We start from the raw sequence: 23136 nt of genomic DNA, 5'->3' as shown, positions 1-23136 counted from the left end.
TCTGCCCTCGCGTCCGGCGACGCATGCGCAGGAGGGACGCTGGCCATAAGTGACTGCACAAGACGCAGGTAGAGAGGAGGACACAGGGGGCACAGGGGGACCTGGATTTCAGACCTGCTCCCTACAGACTTGCTGTGTGGCCTCGGGCCAGCCGTGTCTACACCTTCAGTAAGGGCATCTGAGAAGACCTGCCTGGGTTGGGCCCCCGACGATGCCAGCGCTGCAGAGTCCTTTCGCTGCCTCTCCTCCTGCTCCCTCAGTCCCAGGCGGGGAGGAGTGGCAGAGAAGCACCTTCCCCTTCCCGGGGCAAGCGTCAGCTTGTTAGCTCCCCGCACGCTTACCAGAACACCAGGGTTTAGATGGCATTTGCTCCATTACAGCCCAGACCATCAGAGTCATTCTCAACTTAGAGAACCTCGTAGTCCCTGGGGTGGTTTTTTGGTTCTTATTATCGTTATAGTTCAAATGAGTATGTCCCAGAAAGCTGCCTTCTCATTCGGTAGCACGTGCAAGGAAGTGAGAGAATGTGTGTGCCTTGGAGCAAGGTGAGCGTGACCAGCCCGGGTCTGCTCGTCCTGCCGGCTGTCCAAGTGCTTGCTGCGCGGCACAAGGCGCTATAGACCATCCACATCCATCCAACGCGTCCAGCTGTAGATTTTTTTGACAAAGAGCTGCCGAATGAAATGCCCCATGGTCAGTACCGTGAGGGGAGAGATTAACGTCCATCCCTGGTAGAAAGTGAGCAGCCCGCGAGGATGCCCTGGCCGTGCAGAGGGGCAGGAGCCGGCCTGGAAGCCGGTTTGGGGGTTGGAGGTGGAGGCGGAAGGTTTGTGTATGCGCCTCTGCAGTAGAACGAATTTTCCGCCGGCCGGCTAGTTTCAAGTACCAGTTCCAGAATTCCGGTTGCTAATCCTTCCAGCTTTGTTGCAACAAGATTTATCAGGTTTAGAACAGACCAGTATTGCATTGACCCTCTCTTAATGAAGGCTTCTCCTAAAATCCAATGTTTCCTGCCAACCTCATTCTGGGCAGAGGAGTCCTGGCTCCCTACAAACCAGCCCCGCAAGCCTCGGGTGCAGGCAGGCTTTGGAGGCATTGGGGGTGTGGGTGCTGTGGAGGGTGCTGTGGCTCTGGCCCCACTCCTCAGCCTCTGGCTGTGGGGACACCCTGTGGCATGAGGTGGAATTGCACCTTGGTAGTGGGAGGCCCCTCTCTGAGGCTACTGGCCCTTCTGCCTTTTTTTCTCTGTTGCTGTCTCTCTCCTGTTCTGCTTTTCTCCTTCTTTTGTTCCCTGTAGACTCGCCTTTGCAGCTGGAGAGGCTGGCCCATTTGCCCCTGGGGAAGCACTATATCAGGCCGGGCAAAATGTTGTCTCAAGTCGCAGGAAATCCATGCTTTGGGGGATGGCCCTCGCCGGCCACAGCCAGATTTCTCCGTGTGTAAGTGGCACAAGGGGCGCGCTGTAGGAGTGAGCCTCTCTCAACGCAGGATCGGCAGGGGCGGCAGTGCAGAGGGCAGGAGGGAGCGGGCCTGCCAGGGTGGACTGAGGAGCCAGTGGAGGCAGGTACCGTGGCTCTCGGGGTGTAGGGAAGGGTAAAAGCTGTCGCGGCCTGAGGCCTGCTCAGCCTGCTTGGGGGAGGCGCGGGGGGTGGGGTGACATTTGGGAGCCGGACAGCCCTGAGTTTACATTCTACCTTTTGCTTTCTTATCGACTCATCTGACTTTAGGCAAATCACCCAGAACCTGTCTGTTCGCTCCTGTTCCAGTGTTCTAGTCCAACACAGCTATTAATATATGATGGGGAGGGGAAGAGAATGGAGCCCCCTGATGCGTATGTTTTGTTTTGTTTTTTTGAGACAGAGTCTCTCTCCGTAGCCTAGGCTAGAGTGCTGTGGTGTCATCACAGCTGATGGCAACCTCATACTCCTGGATTCAAGCAATCCTCCAGCCTCAGCCTTCCAAGTAGCTGGGACTATGGGCATGCACCACCATGCCCAGCTAATTTTTTCTATTTTTAGTAGAGATGGGGTTTTGCTTTTGCTCAGGCTGGTCTCGAACTGCTGACCTCAAGTGATCCTCCAACCTCGGCCTCCCAAAATGCTAGGATTACAGGTGTGAGCCACCGCACTCAGCCAATACATATGTTTTTTAAAAGCTGCCGTTCAGTAAGCGTGACTCTGTGCAATGCATGATTCTAAACACTCTGTAAGCATCATTTCATCAAATCCTTACAACAGGGAGGTTCTGTTATTGTCCCTCTGTTACACATGAGGACTGCCGAGGTCACATGGTCACACGGAGCAGTCGGGAGAAGAACCCAGTGTCTCCTGATCAAGCTCTCCACGTGAAATCACGGTACCGCGTGGCCTCACCTCTCCCAGAGTTTGTGGTTTAATCCACGGCTGTGGTACTTGTTTGAGGGATGGTGGATCAAGGTCCCTTCCTCCTTCTTGAGCGTCTCTTCCTTCTCCACCCAGTACCTACTGTGTGCTTCTCTGATTTACGGGTGGGGTCAGGAGAGAAGCAGCAGCACGCCGACGGGCTGGAGTGATGCCGGAGCTCGTCTTTGGAGGCCGTGGGGCTCCTCAGGGCCCGCAGAGGTGTCCCTTGCCGGTGAAGCAGGGTCCCTGTGTAGGTGGTTTTTGCTCGGCTGCCCTGGGGACTGGGTAGAACACGTCAGCCTGGACAATGTCCACATGCTCAGACATGCTTCTGGGCTGGGTCTGGGAGATCCAGACTGGCCAGGCCTGATACCTGTCTCCAGGGAGGGCCCCCGCCCACCAGGACGTGGGAAACAGGCAGCAGTGGGGTTTATGGTCAGTGGCAGCACTGGCTCATAGGGGACATGACAGCTGGGCCAGAAGCAATGGGCCTGGGCTCAGAGGGACCTGGGACCGAGGGTCTGGGGAGCAGAGGTGGAAGCGGCAGCAGGACATAGATCCCATCCCAGCAGAGAGCATGACGAGCGGCAGAGCTGTCAGCAGAGGTTGAGAGGGCCTGCATGCATGCGTTGCCTCTACAGAAGCATTGGAACGGCCGCTCCAAGAGCCTCGGCGCGTGGCTCTGCATAACACCCCTGCTGGCTTCCCACAGGAGGACCCGACCCTCCACAATACACCTCAGCGTCCAAGTGGGCTCTGCGCCTGTCCCTGCCTCCTGCGCTTGGCTGCCAGCCGGGACACGCGAGCACTTCCTTCCCTGGGACTTCCTTCAGGGATGTGGTTTTGTGTGGACATCCTCCCGGCCCCTCTGTTTCCTCCCCGTGTCCGCCTGCCATCTGTGCTGCCCGGCTCCCCACACCCCCAGCTGCTGCCCCCAGGCAGGACCCAAGCAGCTGAGGGCCTGTCATGTTCTTTCCTCTCTTCGTGACGGTCAGCACCACTTGTTTTAATGTTGGTGTCATCTGTCTTCGGATAGGAGGCGGGTGGGGTGGCGAGGAAGGTGAGAAGGAAAGATTTCACATTTACTTAGTCTTCCCAGGCCAGCGTCCCCGGGTGTGGTAAAAATATTCCAGAAACCTCTCCAAGGCTCAAACACTGCTTGAACCCAGGTCTTCTGCATGAGAATCACCTGGTGGCTCCGGCCAGCTGGGTGCGTCTCAGCCTCTGCAGGGTGTGCTCGCCTGGGCTCTGTGCCAGTGGGGCCACCCACACTCCTTCCACGTCTCTCTGTCCTGGCAGTTACTGGACTTTTAAAAGGCTCTTTGGCAGTTAAATAACTTGGCCTGTGGGTTTCAGCCCAGTGCCTCTTCTCTGGCTTGGGCTGGATGCCACTGCTTCTCACGTGGGAGGAGATGGTTCCTCTGGGGATCTTTTCACCCCTGAGGTTTTGTCACCTCCATCGGGGTGGGAGAAATGGACAAGGCTGGCCGCAGGAGGTTGTGCAAAAACGCCTGTCCCCTGTTGGTTACCAGCGCCCTCAGGAATTTTGGGCGTGTGCATGCCTGTGTGTATAAGTTACTGAAACTCTTTTCTTTCTGTTTCTCCCCACTCTCCTTCCCTGATTTAGGTTCCTTGAAATCCAGAGGCCCAGGCTTTGTAAGCTGCTCCGCATCCTCGCCTTTGCTTATCCCTACACCTGGGACTCCCTCCCCATCTTCTACAGGGTAAGGGCCGGCACTGTCTCCTCTCTGCCGTTGGCAACACCAGGGAGGCGGCTTCCCGAGTTTCAGGGGGTCAGAGCCTGCGCTGGGCACCGCAGGACACGGCGGGAGCCGAGACCCAGGTGCTGCCGTGCTGGCCCTTGAGGAGTGGTTAGGAGACGGCGTGGACACAGAGGTCCTGGCGGGCAGCGTGAGTGGGGCTTGGGAACGTTCGCAGAGCCAGGCAGCACAGGCACCTGGGCTTAGGAGAGGGAGCTGTCTACTCGCTGCCAGTCCTGGGGCAAGTTCTCTCCACTTTGGTTCCCCTCCTCTGTAAACAGGCATGATGATAACCCTGCCATCGGGCTGTGGGGAGGATTACACGTGGTAACGTATAAAGTTGGCTGGTGGCAAGAGTCCTATACGTGCACTATTGTATATCACCAACAATAAGTGTACTGTCGATATTGAAGGGAAAGGTATGAATGAAGGGCTTAAAGGAGAGACGGGAATTAGACGGAGAGCACAAAGGGAGAGGGTGTAGGAGGGACGACAAGGACGAGAAGGGGAAAGTCCATGCACTCTCAAATCACATGGGCTTGAGTTCAAAGTCTGGTCCCACTGCTTGCTGGCTGTGTGACCCTAGGCCATGCACGTAACCTCTCTGAGCCTTAGTTTCCTCATCTGTAAATGAGGTTAACATCTCTTCCTTCAGAGGGGGTAATAAGGATTAACCAACTGATCTGATGGGCTCAGCCATGCCTGGCACCTGGCCAGTACCCAGTGAGTGGAGTCCCCCTCCCAGAGGCAGTGACTTGTGTGTCTGGGGCATGAAGTCCAGATGGCAGGGCTGAGGGGTGAAGGGGAGGGGTGGAGCTCCACCCACCAATGGGGGCACTGAGCACATGTTCGGCCTATGTGAGTCCAGGGGAGACCCAGAGATAGGGGTGTAGCCCATTCCCCTCGCTCCTCCTCGAGGGCACAGACCACATGCAGGAAGCCAGAGAGGACTGAGCAAGCCTGCCCCATGCCCCACCAGGTCAGGCGGCACAGACGCTGCACTGTTGCTAGTGTTGTGTACTCTCTACTTGGCTGCCTCAGACAGTGGGGCAGAGGGGAGGGGGGGTCTAATTCCAAACAGTGATGTTGATACTGGGATCAGCCTGCCTGGATTCCAATCCTGGCTTCACTATTAACTAGTGGTTTGCAAGTCACTCTCTGGCCCAATTTTCTCATCTGCAAAATGGGCCAAATAGTCTGCCTTATGCTAATTGTTGCGGCTCAGATGAAACGATGCATATAAAAGGCATGGCCTGGTGCCCTCAGTAAGTGGTAGCTACTATAGTTACTTATAATAATAATAATACAAAAACTATACTTACCTCTGAAACAGTATAATGGCCATAATTAATACTTTTTGATGACTCGGAAGGCCTTCCAGGGATTTCGAGGCCTTACAGCCTTAATTAGGAGCATCGGTTCAGTGGATGTGCTGATTAACAGTGAGTTTAAATGTGAAGAGACCACTTTTTACTGTACAGTTGACCCTTGAACACCACAGGATTGAACTTACACGTGGATTTTCTTCTGCCTCTGCCACCCGTGAGACAGCAAGACCAACCTCTCCTCCTCGTCGCTATTTTCTTAATGCTATTAACTTTTCTCTAGCTTGCTTTTTGTAAGAATATGGTATATAATACATATAACATACAAAATACATGTTAATTGACTGTTATTGGTAAGGCTTTCTGTCAACAGAAGGCTACTAGTAGTTAAGTTTTTGGGGAGTCAAAGTTGCGTGTAGATTTTCGACTGCATGGGAGTCAGCGCCTCTAAACCCTGCATTGTTCAAGGGCCAACTGTACTTATATATTTTACCCCCAGAAACAGTAGCAATGTATATAATAGGATTTTTCTTTTCCTTTTCCTTTCCTTCCCTCCTTTCTTTTTTTTTTTGTAATTAAATAACTCAAAGGCTTTCGTGAGCATTTGGGGGATTGAAATACAATTACCGTGAGTCTCAATCGATCACACTCAGGATAGGAATTCTGGCCACACGTCCCTGAGAGGTCCCTCCTCCAGGCCACAGATCTGAGGTGGCAAGGGCCTTGGCCTCTGGAGTCCGTGCCTATGTACCGAGATGGGTGCTGAGAAGGAAGAGGGCCTACCTACGGCCTGGCCTCCTCTCAACGTCTGATGTTTCTTTAAATACCTGCAGCTATTCCTGTTCCCAGGGGAGAGTGCACGAAACGAAGCCATCTTATACCACCAGAAGCACATGGTCATGACCCTCCTGGCCACTTTCTTGTACTCTGCACACCTGCCGGAGCGCCTAGCCCCTGGACGCTTTGACTACATTGGTGAGTGGGCGGTGGCCCTGCCACTCTGCTTGTTACCCTCCTGCCTGGGGCGGGGTCCCATCCCTGATTCCAGCACACACGTAGCTGTGAAGGGGCAGGCAGGGGCCGGGAAGGAGGCCAAGGCGAGTGATGTTGCAAGTTGACAGGGCCCAGGATGTCCATAGCTGGTGCATTACCAGTTAGGATGGGGGAGGATGGGGAGCAGAGGGGGGCCAGGACCTGAAAGCATTCAGATGGGGCATGGAGCCAGTGAGTTCTATTGTTACCTAAAATATGGAATCCTGTTATTAAATGAGCACTGGGGGTAGCCATGGAGAGGAAGAGGAAAGGCAGGTGCAGATGGCCCTGAGGGTCACAGACAGCAAGGAGCTGTGCAGGGGAAAGTGCCGTCCTGCGCGCGGTGGGTGGGAGGGGGCCAGGACTCTGGGCAGAGCAGCAGTTCTCAGGGTGTAGTCCGGGGACCAGCAACAGCAGCACCACCTGGGAAAGTGCAGATCCCTGTGTCCTGCCCTAGACCTCCCAAACCGGAAACTCTGGTTGAGGGGCCCAGCACACACACAGAGGCTGCACCATCCTCCAGGTGGACATGAGCTCACAGATGTCTGCGAAGTGATGTGGTGGAGAGGAGGTGTCGGAGTCTCGGGGGGGTTACACCTGCTGCAGGGCGGAGCACTGCAGAATGTATCGCCCCCTCCCCGGCTCTGGGACTGGCGGGAGGAGGGCAATCTTATATCGCTTCTGGTGATGCTGACAAGTGTTCGGGGTGAGAGTTCCTTAGATAAGTACTGCGGGACCCAAAGGGCCAGTCACTGTCCCCACCGTGGCAGAAACCTTGATTCCCCCCAAGCCCATTTCCTTCCTGATTTTCTGTCTCCTATCACCGAAGACATGTGGCCCCAGATTTGCTTTGTTTGATCTGATTAGAATTTTATCTCCTTTTCTTCTTTTGTCTTGACAAGAGGGTTGCAACTAGCAAAATGCTCAAAGAGCAGATTTCCAAAAAGGAAGGAAAGGAGAGGCCAGGGGATTGGCAGCAGTGCCCCGCTTGCCTGCCATGCCTACCTCCCCAGCCCCACCTTGGATGAAGTCTCAGGGGCTTCAGGAAAAATAGGCCTGGGCCTTATTTTGCCACCACTCTGGCTTCTTAATCACATTTTATTTACTCACTTCTATCCCATCCTCTTGAGCCTAGGGGTAGAGTCGAAAAACACACAGGGGGAAATTTGCTAGACCATGGTATATGACAGATCATTAAGATGTTTAGGAAGTTCTCAGTCCTTGAATAACTGAGTCTGTTGGACGTAGGAGTCCTCTGGCGCCAGCCCCTGAGCCCCAGCCTGCGAGTGCTGACCTGGCGTGTTAGTGTTGGCCACAGGAAGCTCCTCCCTGGTCCTGTCGGGCAGGATTGTTGAAATCACTCTTCATGCTTTGGCCACAGTTCAGATATATGCAATGCTGATGGCTCTTTCTGCCTTTCATCTCATGCCCTAGTGAAGATGGGTTTGAGCCTCAGCTGGCAAATGTAGCTAGTCACCACTCTGCTTGGTGCGGTGTCCTTGGAGGGCATGGCTCTCTGCTGGAGAGGAAGCCACTTTGCTGCATCGCATGCAGATTTGGAAATCATACCTAGCCCAGTAGCTTGTGCATAAAATCATACACAGCCCATTGGCCTGGTAAAGCAGGGGTGGCATCTCCAGGAACATCTTCTTCCTGGGGGGCAGAGCTTGGGGAGCTGGTGGCTCCCAGCTATAAGGAACTCACCAGATGTCCACTTGAGACTCCTCGACCCTCCTACACTCTCGTTCCTGATTCTGCTCCTGCACAATAGTAGAGGTGGCCGGGCTGGTGCTTGCCTAGGACACATTTATTCAATACTTCTTCTGGGATAGGTCCTGAACTTTTTTTTTAACCAAAGGAGAATCCTTATTTAACTTTCATGTTATATCAGTTTGCAACGGCTGCCATAACAAAGTACCACAGACTAAACAACAGAAATTTATTTCCTTACAATCCTGGAGGCTGGAAATCTGAGATCAAGGTTGTCAGTAGGGTTGGTTTCTCTCCTTGGCTTGTTGATGGCCATCTTCTATGTCCTCACATGGCCTTGCCTCTGTGTCTGTATGTGTCTGGGTCCCGATTTCCTCTTCTTCTAAGGACACCAGTCTTATTGGATCAGGGTCCACCCTAATGACCTCATTTTTACTTAATCGTCTCTCTAAAGACCCTATCTCCAAAAATGGTCACATTGTGGAGGTCGTTGGGGTTAGGACCTTAACATATGAATTATTTAGGGACATAGTTTAGCCCATAACAAGTGTGGTCTTCTCATCTTACTCCTAGTGTCTGAAGGTTGTCCCCAAAAGCAGTCCCTGACCCTGGGCATTAGAATCCTTTTCTCACCAAACACCAAAAAAGCATGTCTCTGCCCACTGCCACCTCTCTCTATTGGGTCCCGCCTCTCTGGACGAGCTCTGGGTGAGCTGCATCCAGCACGTCATCAGGAAGGAAGAGTCCCTGGTCATGTCTGTGGGGATCCAGCAGTAGGGAGAGGACCACTTGGGAAATGGCCAGAAAATCTGGCTGTCTTCTCCTGGCGCTGAAGTCAGAATCTGAGCTGACTGAGATGCCCTTGGGCAGAGCATGGTGCCTAACTTTCTCATCTGGAAAATGAGGCTGCTAGATAAGTTGTTTTAAAAATGAATGTGGTTTGCTCTGATAGCCTTTTTATTTTTCTCATATTGATTTTTAAAAATAAATTTATTAAGGTATATTTTACATATTCAATAATTCCCCAATTTCAAGTATACAATTCAGTGATATTTTCAGTGAAATTTACCAGGTTGTACAACCATCACCATAAATTGGTTTTAGAACCTCTTGATCACCCCGATTAGATCCCTCACACCCATGTACTGTTAATCCCTTTTCCCACCCCTGCTCAAGGTGGCCACTAATCTATTCTCTATCTTCATGGATTTGCCTATCCTGGCATTCCATGTAAGTGGAATCATACAATATATGGTCTCCTGTTTGGCTTCTTTCATTCAGCATCATGTTTTGTTGTGTGTGTGTGTGTGTGTGTGTGTGTGTGTGTGTGTGTGTGTGTGTTTAGAGACAGGGTCTGGCTGCTCAAACTCCTGGGCTCAAGCAATCCTCCCATCTCAGCTTCCTGAGTAGCTGGGACTATAGGCACACACCACCGTGCCTGGATAATTTTTTTATTTTTTGTAGAGATGGGGTCTCGTTATGTTGCCCAGGCTGGTCTTGAACTTCTCAGCTCAAGTGATCCTCCCTCCTTGGCCTCCCAAAGTGCTGGGATTACAGGCATGAGCCACCACTCCCGGCAACGTCATGTTTTTAAGCATGCGTGCCATAGTGTGTATCAAAACTCCATTCCTTTTTGTCACTGATCTCGATGGCCTCTTGTGTGTTTGCCCCAGGTCACAGTCACCAGCTGTTCCATGTGTGTGTGATCCTGGCCACGCACATGCAGATGGAAGCCATACTTCTGGACAAGACTCTGCGGAAGGAGTGGCTCCTGGCCACCTCCAGGCCCCTCTCGTTCCCTCAGATAGCCGGAGCCATATTTCTGTGCATCATCTTCAGCCTCAGCAACATAATTTATTTCTCAGCTGCTCTGTATCGGATTCCCGAGCCAGAATTACATAAAAAAGAAACATGATTGAGATCATAAGCTTTTCATGCCAGATGTCAACATTAAGCTGCAACACCCTAGCCACCAGAAGCCAGTGGCATGGTCCTGGCTTACGATGGCCTAAAATACTCATAATGATTGGTGTCTTGGCATTTTTGAATGAGTTCATGCCAAAAAGGTATTTAACTGGGGAAATGTCTCTAAATGTGCACTGATTCTGTGTGTGTGATTTTGAAAGGGGAACGGGGGTTCAAGCAAGTCCTTGTTAAGGCAAATTATTGATATTTCGTCAAGTTTTAGATTTATTTAAAACAGGGTTTTAAATTCTATTTAAACAGTTAGATTAAGCACATTGCCCTTGTAGCTTTGTGTTCCTCTTTAAAAATGGATCTTGCTTCATTTGGTGAATTTCACATAGCAAAGCTTCTCCCGAGAGCTCCTGTAGTGGCCTGTCAGCTACTCTGAGAGAGTGAATGGGGAAGGACACTGGGAGGACCTGAGAAAGAGGAAGGTGGTCACTGGGAGCCCTGGGGACTGGGAAAGCATTCCAGAATGAGGGCATGGGTTTGAGGAGGGATCTTCGTCCAGAATTGACTTGTGGGGAAAGGGGACCCTCCGCTCCCTCGCTCTGTTCCCCCACGTCCATACTGCCTTCAAAGTGCAAATTCTCATGTCATTATGGATTTGGAGTTTGTAAGTTTTTTTCTTCGAAGTCCACAGCCAGGTGTGATGTGTTCTGTTATGCTCTGTTTTCTTGTGGCCAGTTTGATCTGCAAAGTATTATGCAGTGCAGATAAAATGTGTTAAACTATGGGAGTTGCCCAAGTTCATCCCAATTGGTTGTGCTCATCTGTCACCTTTTAAACCAAAGAAGGTTGCTATATTTGGGGATGTCATACATTTGATATTGCATCAGCATTTCAAGTATGCTGCAAAATTTAGTATTCATGTGTGGAGGATGTCAACAGCCTTGCCAATGGGATGGTCAAATATAGTGTTCTTAAGCTTTACTGTGAACCAGAAACACCTGGTAAGCTCGTGACAGATGCTGATTCTTGGAGCAAACTGGGAATTCTGCTTTACTCCGTTAAAGGTGGGTTTTGGCTTCCCCGCCCTCCCGCCCGCAGGATTGCAGACCCCCAGCCCCGCACCTGCCTTCAACCGCCACCTCCCGGGGAGAGGACTGACCGCCCAGACTGCCGGTCCGGGGCTCCCTGGGCCGGGCTGATCCCGGGGAGCCCCCCGACTGCCTCCCAGAGTAAGGGAGGAAGGAGATCTTAGCCTGCCACCGCCTCCGAGCAGGCCGCCAGGTGAGCGCCGGGACACGTAGGGAACCCAGGTCGGGAGCCAAGTGTCACGTCCTCACCCGCAGCTGGGGCGCGGGAGGAAGGATTCCTGCTCCAGGCCCTGCCAGGAGAGTCCCGTATAAGGGCCTTCCCTCTGCTCAACGCTCCTTTAAACACAGAGTTCTGCAAACACATGTTAGAAAGCCCCAGATCGTACTGAAAGCGCTTTGCTTTGAAAACCATTCTTCCTACGCCCACCCCTCTCCACCCCTCCTCTCCTCCGCGGAGGCCACCATTAAAAACCCCTTAAAAACACTCCTGACTAACACATGTGGACAGCAACCCGGGAAAGGCCCGACCACTGTTTACCCTTGAAGAGTTTCTTTCTTCTGTCTGGCAGTGTCTTCGCAAAATTTGTGAATCAGAAGTCTTAGGGGACCGTCTCCAGATTTAGCAGCTTGGGGACATCATGTTTTTGGCTGTGGCCCCTTCTATCAATTTAAATTTTGTTATTCTGTTATTTTTGCAACGTTCGGTAATATTTCTTTAACGCTCTAGATCTTGTTCCTTCAACTTTAGACAGCATCTATTTACTCCGTATTTTGAAAGCCTGAAATATTTCGAATCTAGTTTTAAAATAAACGATAATGTTTTAAATGTTCCAGTAATACACAAGAACAAGACAATTAGAACACACAGAGCTTTGCGTGAAAAACAAATCCTATAAACAACAGCTGCCCCCTCATTCCCCATCCCTGGCAGCCCATTAAAATTTATTGTAATTAAATTATTTTTCTTTTTCTGAAAAAAAAAAAAAAAGGTGGGTTTTGTAGAGGAGATCTGCACAGGAGCAAGTCTCCCAGAGGATTCTAACAGGAGGGCCAGGGGCCAAACTGGAGTAAGTGCTTGTGTCACACGTTCTGAAGGCACAGGCTATCAGCTTTGTTTTGCTTTATCTAAGTTTCAGCAACTCACCACCTGAGGGCATGTCCCCCACTTTCTGTTCCAGACTTTTCTACTCTGAATAGTACTAAGACACTGAGCATTTTGTCATTTGTTGCACTACCAATTCTAGTCCAATATTTCACGGTGTTTTCAGGGAGCGCAGAAATGCTGAACAACTTTTAACAGAGGCCCATCGAACCCTCATCTGCACTTGACAATGACTCAGGGTACCTCTATGACAATGCAGGGTCCTCTTTGCTGACTCAGGAATACCCCCGTATCTTAGAACACTGTCTCCACCATTAACCAGCTCCGACACCTGAATGGCCTTGTAAATAGTTCGTATTCTAATCCTCTGAGGACAAGTAACAATTTGTATTGGATGAGAGTGGTTAAGAAATATGATTTCATTAGTTTTATCATCTATTTACTTCCTGTGGTGAAGGCAGACTAATAAAATTATATGGGATGGTAAATTTTTGGTACATTAATTGCAAACTGCATGACGAAATTTGTTTTTTTGGCACCAGCCTGACATTGTTAGTGGAATGTCACAACAGCAGGGTCTGTGGGCTTCCATTTCATCTTGCTATAACTTTAGTTTTATGGCTAAAAAAAGGTCCAAAGTTTAAACACCTTTTTCTAATATTGCCAAAGATATAAAGTGCATTAAATTCTCTTGTTTATAGATAATAAATCTTCTCTGTTTAGCTCAGAAACACGTGAGAGATAATAAGTGATCGATTTGAAGGACTTTTAGATTATTTAATCTTTGCTTACGTTGCTTTTTCATCGTGCTTAATGATGAAATGTTAAATCAACAAAATAAGATCAAGTACACAGTGTTTTTATAAGTTTGGTAAACTTTAGTCCCATTGTGTACTTTTGAGGACAGTGCTATAAATTAAAAAAAATTTTTTTTTTTCTGAGACAGAGTCTCACTCTCTTGCCTAGGCTAGAGTGCCTTGGCGTCAGCCTAGCTCATAGCAACCTCAAACTCCTGGGCTCAAGCGATCCTCCTGCCTCAGCCTCCCGCTAATTTTTTCTATTTTTAGTTGTTTGGCTAATTTCTATTTATAGTAGAGATGGGGGTCTCACTCTTGCTCAGGCTGGTCTCGAACTCCTGAGCTCAAGCAATCCTCCCACCTCGGTCTCCCAGAGTGCTAGGGTTACAGGCGTGAGCCACCTTTATAAAAGGTTGCATCACACTGATTTGGAAGCTTCTAATGCAAAATGAGACTGGGTTCAAATATATTAATTATTATTAAGTAGTACACATTAGATGTCTAATATGGGTATAGTTTTATCCAAGCCATCTCAGAAGGTTTGTCAGAGAGTCAGTGGAAGACCTCGCTGGAAAGATGTCTCTTAGTGAACTGGTTCTCAATCTTTAAAAACTGTCTCAATGCACTTGAGAGATGGGACGCACTCCTATCGGTGACGATGGCTTGCAGCATGGCACTGTCTCAGAAGGGAATGTGGTGGGGAGGCACACTCCTAACAAGATGTACCTCCTCCTCCTCCCCTTGCTTGAGAAACAATACTCTAAAATTTACTAGACATTACAGTTGTCATAAAACTTGAGTGTGTTTGAATGAAGCCGTTTTAGTCAACTTTACCTCTCTTCCCTCATTGAAGGGTATCATTTTCCATTCCTCAGTTTTTAGAAAATAACTCTCATCTTTTTTCAAAAGAAATGAATTTATAATTGTTAATAGAACACTGCAAAGTCTTTTGAGTACAACAGGATTTAAATATTTGGTCTGCTGCAAAGTGTTTTTTTTTTGTTTGTTTTTTGTGGAACACGCTTACATGAGACGTTCTGAGGAAGGTGGAGTGGAGTAGAATGGTTTTGTCAGATATGTTCGCGAAACCGTCATTTGAATCTATCGTGTCCCTTTTTATATGAAACACCGATCAACACTGTACAACCCTTTATAACGTATTAGTTGAATGCCAGCCTCTGATTTTCTAGTCAGCAATCCATTATGGCAAAGACCGACGTCCAAACTCAGAGATGTTCTTCCAACTTACATTAATGTCTGGTTTTCTTGAACTGTGTAAGAGAAAAAATAAATAGAATGTATTTATTATCATAAAGTTGTCCTGGTTGCCACTTGATTTGGTTATGTTTCACCTACCATACTGCAAACGTGTTCGTTCTTCATGGGAAAATAATTCCTGCGTCTGGTAAATCATTAAACGAATTTAGTGCCTGGTATGTATAGAGTGGACGCTGTCCTAGAAGCTGGGGAAAACAGTGAACAGAAACTATGGTGTCTCATGGGGCTAGTGTTCTGGTTGGGCAGGGAGACAAGATATATGGATAAATTCAGATAATTGCTGAAAGGAAAATGGGCCTGGTGAAGGATTAGGGAGAAGGGTGGTAGGGCAGGGGAATTGGATGGCCTCTCTGGTAAGCTGGCATTTGAGGGGAGATTTGCTGGGCAAAAAGGAGGCAGGCTTGCCGGTGTGCTCGGGAAGGCATTTTAGGCAGAGGCAGCAGTAAGTACCAGGGCTCCACGGCCAGCAAGGGCTTGTTCTATTACTAGGCAGGATGGACATCGGGCCACTCCAGAATTGTGTAACTCCCGAAAACGTCTGGATGACTTGACTTCTGAAATGACATGAATTCTGAAATTTTCCTGAGTTTTCTTCCTGGAAGATTGCCTAAAGAGCTTTTTATGTCCCTCCCCTTGATAATTTTATGGAATGCTTCCACTCAGTAATAAATGCATTTCAGACAAATAGAAAGTTGTTAGTCCCATACTCTTCATGCTAAGCAACGGATTTCTAAAAGTGGCTTAACTTTCGCCTCCTCCAGAGTATAGAATGAAAGGACCGCAAAGAACATTTAATTCAGCCCTTTTAAAATTCGTTCAATAGAAGATAAAAAGGTAAAATAAATAAAAAAGAAAAAACTAAAAAAATTAAAAGGTGTTCGATGGTGTAAAATGCAGATTCTCAGACCCAAAAGTACTGACATAGAACACCAAAGGAGAGGGAAGGGGTCCAGGGGTTTTGAATTTTTAGCAAAAGCCACAGGTGATTTTTAATATAAGGGCATTTAAGAAGCACTGATATAGTCCACCTATTTTTTAAAAAATATAATTTCAGACTTAGAAAAATGTTGCAAAATAGTACAAAAAATTCGCAGGTATGTTTCTCCCCCTTCCCCCTTTCTTATGTATAACTCCCTTCTCCAACAGTGCAAAAGCCAGCTCCCATTAGCCACAATGTATTTACTTATTTGCTCAATGCTAGAATGTACGCAATGTTTCAGAGTAACATTCAGATATAGAATGGGGAAAGAAGTCTACCAATCAGAATTCAATCTGTTTCAAGTTCCTTTTGTCTTGACCCTGAAAGTCAGCCTGCATCTAAATAGTCAAAATTACTTGGGTTAGTTATTACCCCCTTTCTCTGTGACTATACTATTCATTTGAAATATAATTCAGATCATTTGTTTCTTTTTGTGTGAATTTTACAGTCCTCCCCCAGCCTGGCTGATTTTATTTGTGTTTTCAGTATGTAAAACATTAACAACTAACCATTTATTTTATAAATAACCTGGGGAGAGACATTCACATGGCCTGGGAATGTGAGATAATGTTTCCAAGGCCACCGAGTGACCGGCAGGACCAGGGAGGGAACAAGGTGTGTGGAGTGTGTCTCAGTTCCCAGGGCAGTCCTGTGCGTTTTACTGCCTTCCCTTGAACACTGGGCTTGAGCAGTTTCTGGTCATTGGTGTTCATTGTGTGTCCACAGCCGGACTTGCTTATCTGGGCGTTTGGCTGGATACATGATTTCAAATTGGTGAAGTGTCAGCCCCTCTTCAGTGATTTGCCAGTCCAGTTGGGCAGTTTCTAATAAAGTCAAACTTAACACACAAGACCCACAATCCCACCCAAGAGAAATAAAAACACATCTACATAAAGACCTTTACACGAGCAATTATACCAGTCTCACTGATAATTGCCAATAAGTGGAAACAACCTGAGTCTCAACTAGTGAATGGCTAAACTGTCCTGCATTATACCATGGAATAGTACTCAGCACTGAAAGGGGATCAAGTTACTGGTACGTGTCCCACGTGAGTGGATCTCAAAGCGCTATGCTGCGTGAAAGAAGAGACATTCTGCAAAAGGCAAAACTATAGGGAAGGAAATCACAAAAGTGGGTGCCAAGACCTGGGACTAGGGGCAGGTGACTGACTACAAAGGGGCAGCACAAGGGGTTTTCTGGAGTGATGGAAATACACATCGGATTATGGCGGTAGTTACAGGGTGGTGCATGTTCATCAAACACATAGAATGATACAATTATAAAAAAATGGGTGATTTTACTGTATGTAAGTTATACCTCAAGAGCCTGACTTTAAATAGAAAAAAACTTCCGGGTTCTACTCCCTCTCCCTCTCCTGCCCTCACCTCTGGTCTGGATTGCTAATTCTAGGGGAAAATGCAAATCTCTTACTGGCTATGCAGAGCCCTTAACCATTTTCGAATAGAGAAATGGTATTTTTAAGAAAATTAATAAACCAGAGCATTAATATGGATGGAAACCAGAGAGGGAGAAGAAACTGGCCTAAAGAGAATGTGGAGGCAGTGCAATGTGACTAGGTCCCCAACTGGGGTGTTCTTTCAAGGGATGGAGCGCCTACTCTGCTGGGCACCAGGCATGCAACAGTGCCATCTAGCGAGGCTGTGGGGATAAGCTGGCAGAGGAAACAGGAATAAACAGTGACTGCAGATTGGGATGTGAGCGCTGCAGCAAATTAACGGGTGCACCGACTGGGGGGAGCAGCAGGTGTGGGCTGAGGGGGTCCAATATCCAGAGCAGGGTAGTTGGCAGATCTGCTGAGAACTAAAGATGAGGCATTGTTGGAGAAAAGGAGGGAGGAGAGTGTGACGGCAGAAAGAACGGGCGTTTGACCCCCCCGTGTTCAGGGCACTGCAATAGAACATGGCTGGAGGGCACAGGAGGCAGTGATGAGTGATGAGCCCGGAGCAGAAGAGCCTCAGGGCCCTGGGGAGGGTCTCGAGCAAGGGGGAGCCACCACAGGGTTTCATGCAGGGGAGCGACACGATCAGACCTGTGATTTAGGGGTGAGCTGGCTGCAAAATGGAAACTGGGTTGAGGGGGGCACAGGGAGCCCCGTTAGGACAATGTTGTAGACATCCAGGTTCTGAGAGAAGGTAATGGCCAAAGGGGATGGAGAGAAGTGGAGAGACTTGAAGGCTATTTAGTAGGTAGAACTGTTAAGATGTAGTGATTGAATGTTGGAACAGAAGGAGAGGAAAAAGCCAAAGACTCTGGCTCGGGTGATGCCGTCCACTGAGTGGGAGCAGGTTTGGGAGAAGAGATTAGGATGTGTTAGGTGTGAGGTGCCCGTGGGACATCCAAGTAGAGGATCCAGAAGGCAGTTGGATATTGGGTCTGAAGTTCAGAAGTGCAAATGTGAATGGGATATGAAGCCATGGGACTGCCTGAGTGTCGAGGAGAACGCACAGCTAGTGACTATTCGGTTTGCTCGGAGTGGAAACCTGGAAAGTATGTATAGGACAGAATGCAGTTAATGAAAAACTTAGATAGCGATCATAAGGCTTGTGAAACAATAGCCGCAGGAGTCTGGAGAGTCCAGAAGTCGTAAATTTAACTCTGACCACAGATGGTTGCGGAACCGGTCTGTTCAGAAAAAAATTTTTACTGTTCAGAAAAAAATTCACCCTCCCCAGGCTTCCATCCAAACCTCCTGTAAAACCCACAGCTCTCCCCTTCCTGGCATGGATGCTCTTTTTGGCCTCCACCCATCTGCACCCAGATGCTCGAATAAACAGCATTTTGCTACACCTGAGGCTTCATGTGTCTCCCTCTCAGCTCCAGACCTAACAGTGACCAGCTTGGAATCCTGAACCACAACATTTAACAGAGAAAAAAGGACCCACAAATGAAAGAGGAGCTAGAGAGCTAGGAGAAAAAATAAAGGTATGGAAAGAGAGGCACCAGCAACATTTGGTGTTTTTGAGAGGTCAAGTAAGACAAGGGCGGGAAAGGACCAATTAGATTTAGCATCAAGGAGGTGGTGATCTTGGTGACAAGAGTTCCAGTGGAGAGACTGAGGCAGAAGCCAGAAAGGAGAGCAAGTAGGAGGTGAGTAGTCAGCAGCCAAGCCCAATTCCTAAATGGTACAGATCGCAAACTCTTACTTGACAACAAAGTCCTAATTGTTCAAAGGCTTCGACATAAAAAGCAAAGCAGGCCAGGCGCGGTGGCTCACGCCTGTAATCCTAGCTCTCTGGGAGGCCAAGTCAGGCGGACTGTTTGAGCTCAGGAGTTCGAGACCAGCCTGAGCAAGAGCAAGACCCCGTCTCTACTAAAAATGAAAGAAATTAATTGGACAACTAAAAATATGTAGAAAAAACTAGCCAGGCATGGTGGCGCATGCCTGTAGTCCCAGCTACTCGGGAGGCTGAGGCAGAAGGATTGCTTGAGCCCAGGAGTTTGAGGTTGCTGTGAGCTAGGCTGACGCCACGGCACTCTAGCCAGGGCAACACAGTGAGACTCTGTCTCAAAAAAAAAAAAAAAAAAAAGCAAAGCAATAGAAGCACTGGGGGAAAATATGGGAAATTAAAACAAATCAACCAACCTCAGGGTGGGTAAGACTTTCCCTAGTATGATACAAGACAGAAGCCATAACAGAAAAGACTGATATATTTGGCTATCAGAATTTTTTTTTTTTTGCTGTCACAAAACATATATAAATGATAATAAGAACCAAAATATGAACTATAAATATTTGAACTCATATTTTGGATGAGGATTTTTTTTTAATATAAGAAGAGCTTTTATAAATCAATAAGAGAAACTAACAACCCAATAGAATAATGAAGCGAAGAATATGAACACAGTTCATACGGAAGAAAACACAAATGGCTCTTAAATATAAGAGTAGACATCCAACCTCCTTTATCATAAGAAAAATGAAAATGTAAACATGATTTTTTTCACCTAATAGGTGGATATATATTTAAAAGTTTGATAACACTTTGTTGTCTGAAACTTGTTGAGAAACAGGCACTCTCATACAGGCTGGTGAAAGTGTACATTTGGACAACTTTTATGGAGGACAGTTTGGCAATACTTGTGAAACATTACACATGCATATACTCTGACTCAACAATTGTGCTTCTTGGAATTTATCCTACATATTTACTTGCATTGTATAAAATGATGTATTTCCAAGTTTATTCACTGTAGCTATGTTTATAACAGCAAAAATCAAAACTATCCTAATGTCCAATGTAGAGGTTGAAAAGGTATACCTTTTTTTACCTAACATAAGAGTCATAGCCGACATTACTATGACAAAAGACAGGTTAACAAGATACAAGGATTAAAAATTCATTTAATGAAAGTTTTACATGACATAGGAACCCTCGGAAATGAAGACCTAAAGACCCAGGGAAAATTGTCCATTTTTATATTTAGATTTGATGAAGAATGAACAATCATGTAGAAATGTGATTGGACAAAAGGAGTATGAATTAATAGACTGACAAGGAACCCAGAAAGGCCTATCTGTTCAGATTCTTATTGGCCTCTCTGTGTAGCATTCCTTTCTCTGGGGTATACAGCAGGATCCTTCTGGAATGAGAGTCTTATGACGTATTATCAGACAAGATAAATCAGAGAATTTCATTATGGCCAGCTCCTACACAGAAAGGTGGGGGAAGGTTAGAGTAATATTTCTAGGTTTTTCTACAGTAATATTTCTGGCTAACTTTGGGGGAGAGGGGTTCTAGTTTCCGTGACCTGCCTTGGGAAAGAGGAATTCTGGTTTCTATGATTTGCTTTAGAGAAAGAGGGATGGGAGACAGAAGGGCAGGAGGTCGGAGAGAGACTTTGCTTCTGATGCTGCTTCTGAGGCCTTCCTATCTCCTTTAGTTCAAAGTACTCAGCATTTCAAAGAGTTATACTTTGGGGTATCATTTTCTGAGCCCCAACACCAACAATATAGGCCAAGGGAATATTAAATTATGACTATCCTTACCAATGCTATGGTCCTGTAGGAAGCTGAGAGAGCACTAGAGTTCCATGAAAGCACAGATGTAGATGCATGATAGTTATCAGCTAAGGGGCAAAGGTTGAAGTGAGATAGAATCAGTTCATCTAAGACAAGAGTAGTTTCTGGACGTTGTTCCTCAAGGGCAAAGACCAAATTTTATTCCTCTCTGTAGGTCTAGGATCAACATTAGCACAACAAGAAGACTGATAAAATAACGTATATTTTGGAAGGAGCTGGAGGAACTAGACAGGGAAACGCAGGAAAGGTGAATCAGAAGGAGAAAGCAACACAAAATAATGCGGTGACATGGCTCCAAGCCGGGCACAGGAATTGAACACTCCTGGACCACAATGGCATCGCCGACCTCTGATTCAATCCTGGAATTGCCCTTCCACTGAACTTTCTGTGTTGAAGGAAAAGAAACCCTCAGTTTCCTCATCGGAAAATGGAAGCGGATGTCAATATGCTACTTCTGTTAAAATAAATAAATAAATAAAACAGGAAAATGGAAGAGGTTGGATTTCACGTCTGAGGTCTCCCTCCAGCCCTGACGCCCACACTCAGCCCGCGGTTTCCGCGTCGGTAGTCTAGGAGACGAGCGCCACTTCCGGCAGAACGGCCACTTGCACTGAAGCCTCGCCCCTTGCCTGCAGGCGGGCGCTGATTGGCCCGTTTGAAATGCGCCGCGCGCGAGCTCACCTGGGCTCGCGGCGACGCAGCCCGGCTTTCCGGAGTGCGGCGCCTGAGCCGTGGAGTCCCTGTTCCCGCGGCTTGTTCCTGCGGCCCGCCGTCTTCGCCAGCCTGCCGGATCGAGCTCGGCGTCCCGCGCGCGCGTCTGGGCAGCGCGGAGGCCGCTACCATGAAGCCAGCGTGAGTACGGGGCCGCCGAGCAGGGAGGGCGGCCGGGCGGCCGGGGCGGAGACGGAGGCCCGGGCCGCGGGGCCGAGGGCCGGCGTCTCTCCTCACGCCGTCTGCATCGGGCCCCGCGCCGCCCCGGCCCCCAAAGGAGCAACGCTGCACGTGAGGCCGCTGGGAAACACCGGCCGCGTCTCCTCCCCGCCCTGGCCTCCTGCGGCCGGGAAGCGTCGGCCCGAAGCTGGGGCGGGCGGGGCGGTTTGTGCCGCGACCCGGTTCCTGTTAACTGGGTGGTCACCCTCCTGACTCCAGGACAGCTTCCCCTATCCCTTTCTCAGGTTCCCCTTCTCCCTCCCCGGCCTCCCGCGCTCCCAGATTGCGTTTTTCAGGTATTGCGGGTCAGGAGGCGACCGTGGTCAGGGGTTGTCTCGCGTGTGAAGCCGAGTGTTGTGTCCTGGGAATTGCGGGCTGGTTAGGTGGTCTCAGCCCCCGGGGAGCCGTGGCATTGGTCAGCACTGCGTGCTTTTCTTAGCCCAGTTCCGTGGCCTTGAGGCCGAGACCATCACCTTATATAGGCCCGTTACTTCTGTTGTATTTTTTTTGGCCGCAGACAGCCCCGTCCCCATACACAAACGCACACGCCCACATTCCTCACTGAGTCGGCGACCGAACATTTTGGGCACAGCATTCCTAGGTAAAGAAGTACCTGTGCAAAGAAGAGGGTTAACTTTACAATTATTACCATTTAGGTAATCGTTTGCAAAAGTCAATTTGTTTTATTAAGAGACCAAAGTCAAAATCTTTATTTTAAAAAAAGATACGTTGAGTTTAAGTAAACCTACCACTATAGTATTTTGCACGTAAGACTAGTTTGCTTCTGTCTCACCTGGGAATATGTTGAGAAAAATAATCTACAGTCCAAGCCAATAATTTCAATTAATTTTTAATGTGTTAAATGTTCATCTAACCTGTAGATGTGAGGAACAAAAAGTGGTATGCTGGGGAAATGGTGATATCAGTCAAAATACCTTTATTGTCCCTGCTTAAGAGAGCAAGAAATTGGCAATTTGAGACCACATTTTATTTGGGGACAAAGGGTTATCGTTTTGACCATTCATTGGCTGGTTGTTCCTTGACAGTATAGGCATAAATTTTAAAGAAAGAATGGATTTCTTCATGTGCATTTTTGTAATTTATCGAAGTTAATTGATTGTTAGTCTGCCTTGATAATGACTGTTAACACAGTGTATGTGCTTGTGCACATCTGTAAATGTCTTTAACTTTTTTTTTTTTTTGAGACAGAGTCTCGCTTTGTTGCCCAGGCTAGAGTTGAGTGCTGTGGCGTCAGCCTAGCTCACAGCAACCTCAAACTCCTGGGCTCAAGCGATCCTCCTGCCTCAGCCTCCCGAGTAGCTGGGACTACAGGCATGCGCCACCATGCCCGGCTAATTTTTTCTATATATGTATTTTTTTAGTTGTCCAGATCATTTCTTTCTATTTTTTAGTAGAGATGGGGTCTCGCCCTTGCTCAGGCTGGTCTCGAACTCCTGACCTTGAGCGATCCACCCTCCTCGGCCTCCCAGAGTGCTAGGATTACAGGCGTGAGCCACCGTGCCTGGCCTGTAAATGTCTTCAAAAATAAGCGTGGGCAGTTATTTGCAGATTTTTCAAATTTTTAGTGCTTCTGTAAAATTGTTCAAGAAAATGTGCAAACTATTTTAAATATAGAACTAATCAAAGAGTAACTTGGTATATTTGGTACCAAAAAATGTATTCTAAACCAAATTTTAATTACTTTTGGATTACACATGCCACAAACACTCTGCTACTAATGCAGTTTAGTTTAGTATTATTTGTGTTATTTGAGATGCAGTATTTTGGAACTG

General features: G+C 48.0%; 1 protein-coding gene across 2 annotated transcripts in view; it reads left to right on the top strand.

Moving 5' to 3' along the window:
* The window catches only part of PAQR5 (progestin and adipoQ receptor family member V), a 36399-nt gene extending 25582 nt beyond the window's left edge, over nucleotides 1–10817 (top strand). The window contains exons 5-7 of one of the 2 annotated variants that reach the window (XM_012664839.1): nucleotides 4009–4105; nucleotides 6300–6441; nucleotides 9882–10817. In XM_012664839.1, the coding sequence (XP_012520293.1) occupies nucleotides 4009–4105; nucleotides 6300–6441; nucleotides 9882–10123 (481 nt within the window). In that variant the 3' untranslated portion in view covers nucleotides 10124–10817. The remainder of the gene's footprint in view (nucleotides 1–4008; nucleotides 4106–6299; nucleotides 6442–9881) is intronic. The other variant, XM_012664841.1, reaches the window with a different exon arrangement.
* Nucleotides 10818–23136: the final 12319 nt, after the last annotated feature.

The sequence above is a fragment of the Propithecus coquereli genome, unplaced genomic scaffold (genome assembly GCF_000956105.1).
Source record: "Propithecus coquereli isolate 6110/MARCELLA unplaced genomic scaffold, Pcoq_1.0 Scaffold92, whole genome shotgun sequence".
NCBI classification, from domain to species: Eukaryota; Metazoa; Chordata; class Mammalia; order Primates; family Indriidae; genus Propithecus; species Propithecus coquereli.
This window is presented reverse-complemented; position numbering and strand designations above follow the sequence as displayed.